The sequence below is a fragment of the Ursus arctos genome, unplaced genomic scaffold (genome assembly GCF_023065955.2).
Source record: "Ursus arctos isolate Adak ecotype North America unplaced genomic scaffold, UrsArc2.0 scaffold_22, whole genome shotgun sequence".
NCBI lineage: Eukaryota > Metazoa > Chordata > Mammalia > Carnivora > Ursidae > Ursus > Ursus arctos.
Genome location: NW_026622897.1, coordinates 5,077,799 through 5,093,033, shown reverse-complemented (window position 1 = coordinate 5,093,033; position 15,235 = coordinate 5,077,799). Strand labels below are relative to the sequence as shown.

Here is a 15,235-nt window from a genome sequence, read left to right as displayed (position 1 = left end):
TTTCTGGAATGCTGTATCCCTAGTGTCTACCACGGAACTGGGCACGATGAGTCCTGGCAATATTTGTAAAGGAATACATCAACAGCTGAGTAAGTTCATACTGTCGGACTGTGCCCAGGCAGCATGCAAATGCCGAGCAAATGGGAAAATAACAGAGAAATACAAAAAGCTTTTCTCCTTTCGATGTTTATGTAGTAGGGATTTGTGAAGCCAAAAGGAGAGAAATGGGCTGAATAACTGCATATACTTATAAGCATATAGGTGAAATCAACCACATTTTCTAAAGAACTGCTGTTTTAAAGTTGGTAGTAATTCAGGGGCGCCTGGGTGGCTCAGTCGTTAAGCATCTGCCTTCGGGTCAGGGCGTGATCCCAGCGTTCTGGGATCGAGCCCCACATCAGGTTCCTCTGGTTGGTAGTAATTCAAATTGTACTTTGCAGTGGATTCTGGAAGGGAGAACAAGTCATGTGTGAAAATCGAAACAGTTTGTTCGGAAATCAATGGGAACTGTTTCTAGCTTCGCTAATTGTCTGCAAGGTGATAATGAAAGGATGCTTATTTTCTATTCCGTATGTTACCAGAAAATGTATAAAAAACTTCAGCAGGCACTCCAATGCTTTCTGGCATCCTTCTGCCAAATAAAAATACGACAATGACCATCTTCTCATGATTATTTTATGTTCCATATAACAGTGCATTACGTGATCTAACAATTAAAGAATAGTTTTTCTTGGGTTTTAAGTCTCCCACCATTTTTGTAACTTAAGTCTGTTTCCACAATACTTTCTCTGTGCTGCTCCATTTCACGTGCTTTTGTGCACCTCTCCACATCACGGAATTTATAATTGGCGTGTAGCCTTTTCTCCTTTTTTTCTATCTCTGAAGTTATGCAGCTTTTATTTTCAAGTCATTTGAACAGATTATGTGCATGTTCTTTTCCTTCTTTTTTGTTTTTTTCAAAAAAGATTTTACTTATTTGAGACGGAGAGAGCAAGAGAGAGCACATGTGCGGATGGTGGGGGATGAGCAGAGGGAGAGGGAGAGAAGCAGACTCCTCAGTGAGCACAGAGCCTGACTCGGGGCTCGATCCCACGACCTTGAGATCACGACCTGAGCCGGAACCAAGAGTTGGACGCTCAATTGACTGAGCCACCCAGGCACCCCTGAGTTTGTGTTTTTATCAAAGTGACATGTGCACTTACCACACATCCTTACTTTCCCCCACTCCCCAACTGCCAGTATCATTACATCATAATTTTAGACAGATCATCTCTTGGCATCTGGGTTATTCTGATCATGGACATTCTTTTCATTGCTAAGCCCTGAAGTAAACTGTGACTTCTTCTCCTTTCCTGCACAATCTTTTCTAAGGTTAATAATTATCTTGTGTATTCCTAAAGATGGGCCAGGCTTGCTGTAGTGACAGACCCCCCAGCTGTGGATGGGAGGAATGATAAAGAATCTGGGCTGATTTTTAAAACCAGCATGTTCTACTTCTGCTCAAATCCACTGGCCACAATTAGTCACGTAATTCTGTCTCTGTCGGAGGAAGGGGAATACATGCCTCCCACGTGTCCCGAAGTAAAGAAGCACCTGATAGGAGTGAGCACGAAAGTCTCCACCACATCTTTTTCTTTGTGCTAAGCTCAATAATCCCATTTCAGACACTCGGCCAGTTGTGTCCTTCCAAGGAGTTCTCATTAGCCTTTCTGTCTTTCCCACCGTCCTGAGCAGGTCTCCGCTACGGCCCTCTGCCCCGCTACTGAAAGCAGAGGGGCCACGCTGCAGTCTCCCCTCACCACCTTCCCGGACACGGCCTCTGCCTGTCTTCAGAGGGAGCTTCCTGTTCCCCGTATCCGTGTTCTGCACTCCTGGTTTCCTCCCTCGCGTGTGTGTGCTGAGCACACATGCTCAAGCAGCTTCCTTACAAAGACACAGGGGGTGAGATTTTGAAATCTTGCACGTATGACTTATTCTGCTCTCCCGGGTGAATGACAGTCGAGTCAGACATAGAATTCTCCCAGAATTTCGCAGTCTCTCATTGCCTTCTGCTTCTACTGCTGTTTTCAGGAAGTCTGAAACCAACATGATTCCTGATTTGTTTCCTCCCCTCTGAACATCTGTCTGTAGGAACTTCTCTGTGGTGTGAGTGTTCTAGAATTTCATGACGATGTCCCTTCATCTAATGTGCTAGGCCCTTCCCATCTGAAAATGAAGTCCTGGAAGATTTTCTTGAATTGCTTCAGTGAGGATTTCTCCCCTGTTTTTTCTGTTCTCTCTGGAATGCCTGTTACTTATGTATCGAACCTTCTGGACTATTTTCTAATTTTTAATAAAATCTTTTCCTCTCTATTTTCTTTCTCTTTTTGAGTGCTTTTTTTTCTACTGTGTTTCTAACAGCTCTTTTGTTCTCAAAATATTCCTCTAAAAAAACAGTATCCTGTTCTTTTGATTGTAATATTTTCCCATTATCTCTATGAGGAAATTAAAGACAGTTTTATTTTGTTAACATTCCCTTCCCCCTTATTAAATTTGTTTCTCTGGTTGCTTTGGTCTCTGTTTGTTTTGGTCTCTAGGTTTTATATTACAGATTTCCTAGTATTTCTTTTCTTTTTTTTTTTTTAAGATTTTATTTATTTGAGAGAGCGCATGAGTGGGGCAGGGCAGAGGGAGAGGGAGCAGACTCCCTGCTGAGCAGGGAGCCGACTTGGGGACAGGGGGCTCGATCCCAGGACCCTGAAATCATGACCCGAGCCGAAGGCAGACACTTAATCAACTGAGCCACCCAGGCGCCCCCCTAATATTTCTTGCAATCTTGCATTGAGACCAAAAATCCCCACTGCCAAAAAATCAGGCTGGATCACTTAGTTGCAGGAACTCTCATGTTGGTATCTTAAGTTTCTCCTTTTGGGCTGGTCAGATTCTTCAGAAATGCTTTCACCAATGTTTGAAGGGGGGTGCGGGCCTGCCGGCCAGCATCCTGGGAACTGAGCAGGGGAGCAGGGGAGAGAACCAGACTGTATTAGTATCCAACATGCATGCATTCGCTTAACGGCCTTACTTTTAATAAGCCAGCCCGACTGGTTCTTCCAAATGAAGACTTTAATTCTTTCCCAAGAATAAATTCCCAGTTTTTGCCAATGTGGGGGGAGAGGAAGTTACCTGGTGTGAGCAAAGGTGGTGGGGATGTGAGAATCCAAACTTTCTTAACCAGACTGACAATCAGTGATCCTTATTTTCGCACTCCTACTTCTGGAAGTATCTGGTGCCAACCATTTCCTGAGTCTTTGGGGCATTGATGGTATATACTGGGTTGGCTGTTAGCTTTTTTCCATCAGTTGCTTAGAAGCAGTTTTCTTAAATCTGCTTACTCATTGGACATCCTCCCATCTGCTTTCCTGCTTCCAAAATTTTGTTGCTATTGTCTCCTTACCTAAGTCTCCTTGTTTGAGGGTTTAGGGTCCCAAAACAAAACTATCCTCACTTTGGTGAGATTTCAGGAAAAAAGGCTAGAATCGATACAGGTGTTCAATCTGCTATTATTACTGGAAGCCACTTCTCTTTCTACTGCAGTTGGTCCTTTTGTCACTTCTCTCTCACACATCCTTCATGTCCCAGCATAAAGGACAAGCGTCTTTGGAATACATCCTCTGACACGAGCCCTCGCCCGAGGCACAGGGACGATTCCTTCCTTTGTTCTGCCCCTGGAACTTATTCTAGTACTTGCCAGCCCTTAATGCAAGTATTTGATTATTATCTTTCTAGCCACAGTCTGTGCGCAAGACCACGGTCTCCCAGGGTCGATTCTCCCTGCCCTCCTTTAGTGACAGAACTCCCAAGTTTGGGCTGGCACCTAGCAACTCAGAGACAGCCTGTATCCCCCAGCTCTCCTGCAGTCCTCTGTGGTCATGTCACGAAATCCGGATTAATGGGACACGAGACATAGTGTGTGCGGGCTGCAATCCACCTCCTTGGAGAAGCCATTTGCGGTAGGCTTCCTCCTCCTCCTTCCTGCTCACTGGGAGACGGCAAAGACTGAAGAATCCTGGAAGCTGGTCCTGAGGCAGAGCCACCCTGGCAGCCCGGAACCGTTCATTCTATCACGGGAGGAGTAACAAGGTCCTGCAGTATTTACGGAGCCGTATTTGGGCAGTCTCTCAGTTACGGCAGCATAGTCTGCACCCAGTAGAGGGACAGCATGGACCTTGAAAGTGAGACTATATCTTACTTATTTAAAAAAAAAATCTATTCATTTTAGAGAGAGAGAGAGAACAAGTGGGAAGGGCAGAGAGAGAGGGAGAGAATCTCAAGCAGACTGCCCCCTGAGCACAGAGCCCTATGCAGGACTCGCTCCCACGACCCCGAGATCATGACCTGAGCTGGAACCAAGAGTCAGATGTTTAACTGACTGAGCCACCCAGGCACCCCTATATCTTACTTATTTTTATATCTATTACTACATCTAGTGCTTAACATACAGTTAAGCTAAATCAGTGTCTGGATTTCCACAAGTAAATCATCCTGGTTGATTTCAACTTCTCCAGGAAAAAGGGACAATGCTTAAGGCTTGGAAGCTACTCAGCAGCACTTATGACATTTGAGGACACCAGAGCCAGTATTTGCCGGTAGCTTTGGGCAATATCCGACGCCTCTCCTTGTCTAACAAGGCGGGATGCTTCACACAAGTCTGTCCACTTCAGCAGCTGGACTCGCTCCTCCCACTGAGAAAAGCAGTGCAGTCATGGAGTACTGCATGGAGGCGGGGGTAGGGTCCGTGCAGCCACAGCTATTTGCTGTCAGTGATCAGTACTGCTGTGTGTAATGCTACTTCCACCTTGTTTTCTGAATACAGCAGTAAAATACCGGTTTGGGTGGAGCGGGTAACTAACGTGGGTGTATCAAAGACGGGGGAGGTGACTGTGCGCAGAGTACTTTTCAGGACAGAACCGATGTGCCAGTAAAACTCTCTTCAATCACGACAGGACCCCTGGTGCAGCAGAAAGAGCACTGAACACGGAGTTAAGAGAACAGGGTCCTTGAGCAAACCACCGAGTTGCTAAAACCTCTGGGGCAAGTTGAAGCCGTTCTGGACATTAACTGTATTATTAACAACTGCTGTTATCGGATCACCTGTCTGTTCTTTCCCGGTCCTGCGGCTACCGTTATTTATGGACTAAAATGGCCAGCATGTCGACCAGAGTGTGGCTGACCCCTGCAGCTTTTTTTTTTTTTTTAAGATTTTATTTATTTATTTGAGAGAGAGAGAGCGAGCACAAGAAGGGGGAACAGAAGAGGCAGAGGGAGAAGCAGGCTCCCCGTGGAGCAGAGAGCCTGATGTGGGGCTCGATCCCAGGACCCTGACATCATGACCTGAGCTGAAGGCAGATGCTTCATTGGCTGAGCCCCCCAGGTACCCCTCTGCAGCGTCTTTCTCGTGTCTGTTCCCCTCACTTTCTCACTGATTTTCTTTGCTGCCAGTGGTCCTCTGCTATACAACGAGCTGTATCTTCCCTTTCACTTGTAATTCTCTTTTCAGAGTGTATTCACCTATTCTATCAAATCGGTCTTAAATTTCACCTCATATCTGCTTCATTAACATTTGCTTTCCCACAGCCTTTCTACGGTAGCCCTTTTATATCTAAAAAATCCAAAATTAAGATGTTTCATCTATTTGCTCCTTCACGTTTCTTCCAGTTTCTCTAGTGACTCTAACTGGGAGGTTCTGTGCTTAAGAAGAGTGCTGAAGATCCTGTGTGATCTCAGTAAAAGTGTGACAAGGGGCTGGAAAATCAACCTCTTAATTTAGACAGATGGGACACAAATTGAGGGACTTTCAAGGGCTACTGAATCTTTTCCTGAAACATCAAGAGTTTTAAAGGGGAAATCTGATTAAATCATACCCAGGAGCACCAGCAAAAGGGACATGGGGAAATCACATGAAAGAAGAAACCGAGAGATTCTTAAATATATTCCTAAAATTTAAGGAATTGCCTATACTTTTTTTTTTTAAATATTGTTTCCTAAAGTGCTCTATGTACCTACCTACCTACCTACCTACCTACCTACCAGTTTCTAAAATGCTCTGTGTAAGGACGCCTATTACTATATCCATGTATTAAAAGCTCTGAGAAATCCTGCAATAGCCCAACATTTCCCAAACTATTGGATCCAGGAAAACTCTTCTCAAATTACACCTATTAACATCACTCTGAAAAGCACCCTCGTTGAAGAAAAACGAGAGGCAATGCCTAGAATTTAAGAAATTATAATCTTTGTTCATCATGCCGGGAAGTTCTTAATAATCTATCTAACTCCTGTTTGGAGTAGTCTTTCTTATCTTTTCTCAGAGAGGGTTCAGTGTGGGACCCACACCATTCTTTTGTGTTTCTGAGGCAGGAATCTGTTATTAAGGCTGTCCCTAAGCCTTATCTATGTGAGGCTGTAGGCCACTAAGTCCCACGAAAAGGAAATACATTTACAAAGACTTAAAAATCAGAAGAAAAGCCACTTTTAACATTCTTAGTACAGCAAGATAATTTAAAAAGAAACTATGACCAATCATACAAAATTAAGGAAGAAAAAAAAAACTGGCATAGGGTGCCTGGCTGGCCGTGTCAGAAGAGCATACGACGCTTGATCTCTGGGGCTGTGAGTTTGAGCCCCACACCGGGAGTAGAGATTACTAAAAAAAATCAAATAAACTTCTAAAAAAAAAGGTATGGGGAAAGATCACATTTTGCCAAGAAAAGTCACTGATGACCTTTTGAGCATGGCTTGACAAGACCTTTCACACGTGACTTCCAAAGCACTCACCACATCAGTGAAGCAGAAACAAGCCTAACCTGACTTCAGTATTTTTTGGCACTTTAGTATTTTTGATGGTTTCTGTATCCTTGCTATTGATACCAGTCGGTGGTTTTAAAGACTTACTGACACTAATACAGTAAATTTGACTTAGCAAGTTGTTCCTAAACTAAAAATGAGCAGCTACCATAGGAAGGAAAACAGGAAAACTTCACTACATTTCAAGAACGTTTAGAACACTGTTAAGATTTCAAGCCAAACTAAAATAATATACCAGCCAGCCACCAACGTTTACTTAGACATGCTCACATACAGAACTGCTTACCTGTATTCTGAAACTCTTTCACGGCCTAAACTAGAAACACACTTGTATATTTAGAACATACTTTCACGTTTGTTTCATGTTTTTCTGCAACTTTTGAAGGTCGGACCAGTACTTTATTACATAGAGTGATTCCTTTCAGGAAACAATGGCTTTTACCCTAATAAGATGTTTTGTGATAAGCCAGGTAGAATGTGTGGGGTTGCAATTTTTATTTATTTTTAATTTTTTAAAGATTTTATTTATTTATTTGAGAGAGTGTGAGAGAGCAAGCACAAGCAGGGGGAGGGGCAAAGGGAGAAGCAGGCTCCCTGCTGAGCCCCCCAGCCCCCCACATGGGGCTCGATCCCAGGATCCTGGGATCATGACCTGAGCTGAAGGCAGACGCTGAACTGACTGAGCCACCCAGGCGCCCATGGGGGTAGCAATTTTTAAAGTGAACTTTCTGGAATTATATATTATCAGAATTGATGAAAACTGACTGACATTTAGAGATTTATTAAAATCATAAAGTATAAGCTATGCAGGCACTTCGCTTCAGAAAGAATTAAAATATCTTATTAAAGCAATATCTGATGTTCCCTGGTGTGTGTGTACCTCAGGGTCACTTGGGTGGCTCACCTTTTCCACGGCTTGACAGGGCAGACTGGAAGAAAGAAGATTCCCCCTAAGTCAGCCAGGACAAGAATAACTAACATAGTAAATAGTCCTCGGCCATTCCAAGAAGTCCTCTTTAAACTTTTAAGTAACATGGCTATGAAGGATAAATCAGAAATCTTTATCTGCTAGCCAAACTGACTAACGGTGGCTGGAAACTTCCTCTTTCTCTCACAGACTGAGCAAAGCACGTTTCTTCAATTGACCGCTTTACTGTGGTAATCTCTGTACTCACAACGTCATCTCTAACTTTTTTTCCTAACCTGGCTTTGAAAGCTGAATGGGGAGCCGTGTCAGAATAGGTGGTCATCAGTGTGGCAACACGAGAGAACATTCCACCCCACCAGCCACATTGTCTAGAACTCTGCCACAGGAGAGGCGTCAAGATGAAGCGGCATTCCCTCGCCAAGTGGCCATCCTCTTTTAGAATCTAAATACTCCTGGAAAGACCCTTATTAAGCTGTTTTCAACCATTAATAGTTGTGTGTCTGTCTGTGAAGCAGAGATGGACTATTAAGGGATGTGAGGGAAAAACGGAAGAGAATAGGTCAAGGTCTCGGTGGCCAAAACACAGAAGTTAAGAAAACTGGGAAAGCCCCAAAGAGTCGCCAAAAATGAGTCCTGTCTACTTTGTAATTTGGCCCGGGGCCCTGAGACATTTGGGAATATTTAGTTTACTTCAGGAGGTATAATACCTTCCTATATCAACAAGGCATTGAGGTTGTGGCCAAATCAATTGAATTATGGAAAAAAAAAGAAATTAAGAACGACAATTATATATTTTTCAAATTACAGTTTCTTGACTATGCTGACGACACAGTCACTCAAAATGGGCTGAATGCCCTGAGGGGACAAGGACAATAACCTTTAGAGGATAAAAATATGTCTGGCTACACATGTCATCTCTTCACATCCTGCTACACTTGGGAGAAATGATGCTGGCTCATTCTTACATACCATGTTACCCTGAAACACCACAAAATAGATTCTCTGGGGAATGACTGCTCACTTCCTTCTGTGAATTTCTCTTTTCCAAAAAGTAGATCCTTACAGATAGATTTGGGTTTTATGACCCATAAATACATACCTCGGGTATTTGTATCTGTATTACATGTGTAATATACATATTATATGCATATTATATGTGTATATATATATCTGATATATATGTATTTCTATCTGTACTATATGTGTAGGTATCTTACAGTTTGACTGTGGGGAAGCTGATTCACTGGTAGGCAATGAGTAGCAGATGAAATTGTCAAGTAGCCCAGGAGACTATTTTCCTCCCAGAATCTGAGTAAGAGGCTGAGACACCGAGACAACTGGGAGCTGATGGTGTTGGAGAAGAACCAGAGGGCAAACCCACAGCCTCTCACTGTTGGAGTTCCCATACTTGACACCTGCATGTTCCACAAGCTTCTGTCATTCATGAGATCTGGATCCTTTATCATTTATCCCCTCCTACCTAAACTAATTTGGCTAGATTTCAGTTATTTACAACACAAATAATTTTTTTAAAGATTTTATTTATTTATTTGCGAGAGTGTGTGTGCAGAAGCAGGGTGAGGGGCAGAGGGAGAAGCAGGCTCCCCACTGAGCAGGGCGCCTGATGTGGGGCTCGATCCCAGGACCCTGAAATCATGACCTGAGCCAAAGGCAGGCACTTCACCGACTGAGCAATCCAGGGGCCCCTTACAACACAAATAACTTTAAACAAGACATTATTTTATCTGATGACTCAATAAACAAGACATTATTTTATCTGATGACTCAACACAAATAGAGTATCGCTTTTACTGTTTCTAAAAACCTGGACCAACAGGAGACTACAATGATTATGGCACTTAATTACGGACAATTTCCCCTCTGTGACATATGCAGTTATGAACCCACCGATCCAGAATCAGAAAATCTTTTTCTACTGAAGACTATGAACTGCAGTTAAGAGGGTAGGAATAAAAAACAAAACAAAACAATTTAGTTTAGGCATTTAAAACATTCTCTTAAGGGGCACCTGGGGCGGCTCAGTCAGTTAAGCATCTGACTTGGTTTTGCCTCAGATCATGATCTCATGGTTCATGGGATCAAGCCCCGTATGGGCTCCTCGCTCAAGAGGGAGTCTGCTTGAGGATTCCCTCTCTCCATCTCCCTCTGCCCCTCCTCCCACTCATGCTCTCTCTCTCTCTAAAATAAATACATAAATAAATTTTAAAATAAATAAATAAAAGTTCTCTTAAGCAGAAACAGAAAATGTTGATCTTACTTGCTTTTAAAATCAAAAACAAAGAAGATAAGTTAAGCCACTTTTATTTTTTTTCATCTTTTTAAAATTAAAATTCAATTAATTAACATATAATGTATTATTGGTTTCAGAGGCAAATTGAGCCGCTTTTAAACATTAACTTCATATGAATGTTTTGAAGGGGCAAGAGGAAGCAGAGACAGGAAGGGAGCCAGGGGACAGAGGAAACGGAATCAGAGAGTAAGAGACACACTGAGATGAGAAGGAAGGAGAGAAAAAGATGGAGGGTGGGAGGAAACGGAGGAGGGACAGACAGAGGAGAGGGGTAACAGAAAAATAAAAATAAAAATAAGCCGCTGAAGGAGAGGCAGGACACAAGAGGAAGAGAAAGAATCACAGTAGAAGAGGAGCTACAAAGAGATGATGAGGCACGCAGAGGGTTAGGGAGAGGCCCAGAATGTTTAGTGTGTTAGTTAGAGGTTACTGTCAGACGCTGGGGGGCCAGTGGAGGGCAGGCTGTCCCCTAGAGAGCACTGACCACCTAACGCCCTTTGTAAAGGAACTTTAGAAGCTCTTCCATTGCTTTACACCTCAGGATTCTGCTCCAAGGATGCGACCACAGCATCTCATCAGTGGAGCTTCTCTTGGGTTATACTCCTTCCAACACGAGTTACCATAGATGTCTACATTTTAAAAATAAAATTTGAGACACGATGGTTTAATCAAAGTTAAACAGGCTTCCCTGCTGCAAGACTTCTGAGAGCCTTTGCTATCAATTTCTAAGAGAGTGGAATATACATGGAATATAGGGATTCCCAAATTTACCTGGTCACAGAACTCATTTTTAAAAAGAATCACAAGGGATAACTGTTCTGCAGGACACACTGTGAGAAGCACTGTACCTGGAGGATCCTGTTCTCTCTATAGCTGGGCTTTATAATTACTTGCTCTAACTCTAACACCCCAAAGATCAGACAACAAGAAATAAAAGGCAAAATCTGGTTTAAAGCCTTGAAGTTTCCTATTCCTACAGCCAACATTGCTATTTCTTTATCTTGTTTTATCATCATATTGCTCTAAGCGCTTTCCATGGGAAGTTCAAAATTTATATTCTTCTATTTGATGCTCTCCATACTCTAGCACCTTCTAATATTTATCCTTATTTATGCTGTGCTATATGATACTCTTGCTTCCTTTCCTGCTAAACTTTGTCCATGTGATAATTAAATTTTGGAAGTGTGTGGGGGGGGCACCTGGGTGGCTCAGTCGGTTAAGCATCTGCCTTCAGCTCAGCTCATGATCCCGGAGTTCTGAGATTGAGTCCCACGTCGGGCTCCCTGCTCACCGGGGAGTCGGCTTCTCCCTCTGTATCTGCTCCTCCCCCCACTCGTGCTCGTGCTCTCTCTCTCAAATAAATAAATAAATAAATAAATAAATAAATAAATAAAATCTTTAAAAAAAATTGAAAGTGGTGTTTGTTAGTTTCCCTGCAAAGTCCACAATGCCAGATCCACCTTTCCTTCTTCATGGGCACATGGTAGCCCAGCCTAACTGTGGTCTTGTAACTAATTTCTTCTCAGCGAACTTATTGCTGAAGTAATCTGCACCACAGTGGTTTCACTTGCTTGAAAGGAGCATTGCTGGGACGCCTGGGTGGCCCAGTCAGTGGAGCGAGCAACTCTTGATCTTGGGGTTGTGAATTCAAACCCCATATTAGGCATGGAGACTACTTAAAAAAAAAAAAAAGGAACATTGCTTGATTTAGAGCTTTTCTTCTTCCTTCTCCTATGCAGGAACAGTGTTCACAAAGATGATGATAGTATCTTAGGGTTGGCAGAAAATTAAAAAGGAAGGTACTTGAATGATGGCTCAGAGCAGAGTCCCTCCACCAACACGGACCAATTACCTTGAGACTATCACACAGAGAAATAAATTTTCAACTTTAACGAAGGGACTGTAATTCTGACTCTCTTTAAGACAGTAATTTGACATCCTCATTAACACAGAGTGTTAATAAAAACATTACAGTTTAAGGTATGCTCACATATACATTATTTTTGTAAACATTTTTCACTTTGATTTTGTTCCTTCTTACTTTTTGCAGGTAATTATTGTCTTCTAGCATGTGTTAATCTGAACATCGAAAATTAATGCTTTATGCATCAATTATATCTCAAGCTGGGGGGGGAGGGAGAAAACTTAAAAAACTAAGGCTAAGTATGGTCATAATTATCAGCTAATTATTTTGTTCTGTTTTCTTAATGCTTTCAAGCTACATCCTGAGTTATCTAAAGTAGATTCCTTTTTGTTAATTTATATCCAATCAATAATAAACCTTGAAATATAAAATTTCCCATGAATTCCTAATGATATGATATGGTTAATATCTTCATGAACTACAGTACATTTCTATGAAATAACATGTGTAAGGATATCTACTACTCAAAATGTATCTATTTTCTTAGATAAAGATACAGAATGATTTAACAATGATTGTTTCAAATGCAATTTTATGGGGAAACATTCTGCTAAACAGAAGAGCAAGTATTTGGAGGTAGCTACTGAAATATGTATGTATTTATGAATATATCTTTGGTAAAGAGCCAGACAAAATAAAGCATGACTCATTGTCAGTAAACATTCCCTAAATGTCCTTGTATTACTATGGGAGAGGTACTGTCTGGTTTTAATAATGTATATACAACGAATTACTATTTACATGTGCTTAAAGGCATTAAAAAACAATGATCTATTCAGCAGAAAGGACTTTAAAATCTAACAAATTAATTATCCTTAACTTTCTTGTCAGTAAGTTGAGGGGCTACTTGTTAGGAAATAATTAGATACAATAAGATTTTACTACTTATGTTTCTTGTAGTTGCAACTCACTAGTTTTTAGAAGTTCAAGGCATAAAGAATATGTTTTTATTATATTCATTTCAGAGGGTAGAGCAAAAGGTATTAATAAATGCTTTTTTTTTTTTTTTGGACCACAAAATATCTAAAGTTTCATCTCTGATTGAGATGACAAGGGAAGGAATTTGCAATCAATCTTACAATGGTAAAACTGGAAGGAATCTTAAGAGATCATAATGACCCCATTTTACAGATGAGGAATCATACTTTGAAACCCTGTTTTAACTAAAAGAGGCTTCTTGAAAAGAAAAAAACAAATTCTTCATGGAATTCTAAGCCTTGTACAATTCAAAGCGTTAACAGGAAGTTTTAACATCTCTCTGAAGGGCTGGCCTTATCATCTTTCCACTTCATACACGGGAGAAAACTAAGGTATGAGCAAGCTAAGCAGTTCCTTTATCATCTGTCTGAATCCGCGTGTAGCTGGGAATGGAAGCCAGAACTTTCAAAGTTGGAGCATCCTCACTCACAGGGGGAGGCTGGCTTATTGGGAAGGGATGCTGGCTGGGGCTGGTGAGGGGAAGCCATGTTTGGGAAGTCCCCTCACGGACTACTGCATTTCTCAAGCGAATACTTGAAGATTGCAAAATGCTTGCTTAAGTGAGTTTCAGGTGACAATGCAATCTTAAAACAACAAAAACCACCCAAAACATTACAGTGTATCAGATTTCCTAACTTCCTCTAAAAAAAGTGTCCTCAAATCCTAGAACTTTAAAATACGCTTTATTACGCTGTTCGGTCTTAAACACCCATGGAAATGCGTACAAATTACTTAGTTTGTATTTGCGTAACGTGAGTTGTCTTTGCAAAATCCTTCCTTCAGGGTCTCAGGGAACATTTAGAAAGAGACTCTTCATTGGGTTCCCTCCTTCTCTATTCAGAACGCATTTTCTGATATATTAGCACCCTGGAACGTTAAGCACCCATTACAAATACCATAAAGGAAAAGTTCGTGACAAAATCTCAGTGTCTCTCTCTCTCTCTTCTCCACCAAACCACCAAGGATGACAAACTTCTAAAGACAACTCAGCCCTTACTAAGCAAAACAAGGAGCCTCCACGCTGTGCCTCTGTCCCCGATGTCCTGATGATCCATCCAGCTGCTACCTGAGACACATTCCCACGGGTCACATGGCCCAGCATTTCTGATGACCACATTCGTTGCTGTGAGGTGTTCCAACCATTACAGCATCCCCCTCCCTCTCTGAACGGTGCCCAATGAGCTCATGCAGCAGGCTGGGCTGGAGCAGCGCTCGCCGTCAAGCCGGAGGGATCAATCACCAACGTGGGAACCCCACTTTGCAGTTCTCCCGGGCGGCACGGAGCGGGGTGCAGAAGGGGCGCTCGGAGGAGGGTGGCCGGGTCAGGGTGTGCGCAGCAAGGGGCGCCGAGTTTGGGGAGCAGGCAGCAGGGGGAGGGGTACCGAAGAGATGGGGATCCCAGCACCCGCAGGGGCAGAGAGCGCGGGGCCAGAGAGGGTCCGCGAGGGGGGGGGCCGGTTCAGGCGGGAAAGGAAAGGCGCAGGAAATGGGCGCCAAAGAAAGAAGTGAGAAATTGCGGAGGAGGAAGTCGTCCCTGGAAGAGGAGGGGCAAAGGGGAAGCGAGGATGGAGTGTTTGCACTTTCGAGAGGGAAGGGCCGGAGCCTCCTCCAAGCCGGGCGGGGGCGGCCGACCGCGGGGGAAGCGGCGGTCCCCGGGGTGCCCCGGGGTCCCGGCGGCCCTACCTGAAGCGCTCCTGCCCCGCCGTGTCCCACAGCTGCAGCTTGATCCGCTTGCCCGGCTCGATCTCCAGCAGGCGGGAGAAGAAGTCCACGCCGACCGTGGGGTCGCAGGCGGGGGAGCGCAGCCCGGGGAAGCGGCCCTGGGTGAAGCGGTGCAGGAGGCACGACTTGCCCACCGTGGAGTCCCCGATTACGATGAGGCGGAACTGGTAGATCCAAATGGTCTCCATCGCTCACGTGCCCTCGCGGCTCGGGGGCCGCCCCACCCGTCCTGCCGCCGCGGGGCAAGTTTGGCGGCGGGAACTGTCCCTTCAGCACCGCCCGGGCGTCAGCCCGCCGGCTTCCAGCATATTCCTGCGACTGCGGCCGCCGCCTGGTCCCCGCCCTCTCTGGAGGGAGGGGCGGGACCCGGCCAGGCCGGGGGCGGGGCCTCGGGCCAGTGGGCGGGGCGGGGGCCGCAGCTCGGGTGGGGGTGGGGGGACCGCCCGGGCTGGCTGCGCGCGACTCCCGCCCCCGCCCTCGGTAAATCTCTCTCCCCCAACGCTCACTGGGCGCCGCCGGGTAGGTGGGT

The 15,235-nt window shown here is 44.0% G+C and overlaps 1 protein-coding gene across 1 annotated transcript in view; it reads right to left on the bottom strand.

The window, feature by feature from the left end:
- LOC113260103 (ras-related protein Rab-39A) overlaps window positions 1–15,031 on the bottom strand; it is a 28,063-nt gene extending 13,032 nt beyond the window's left edge. Inside the window, exon 1 of the mRNA XM_026505835.4 lies at window positions 14,668–15,031. Within this exon, the coding sequence (XP_026361620.1) occupies window positions 14,668–14,894 (227 nt within the window). The 5' untranslated portion in view covers window positions 14,895–15,031. The remainder of the gene's footprint in view (window positions 1–14,667) is intronic.
- Between the last annotated feature and the right edge of the window lie 204 nt (window positions 15,032–15,235).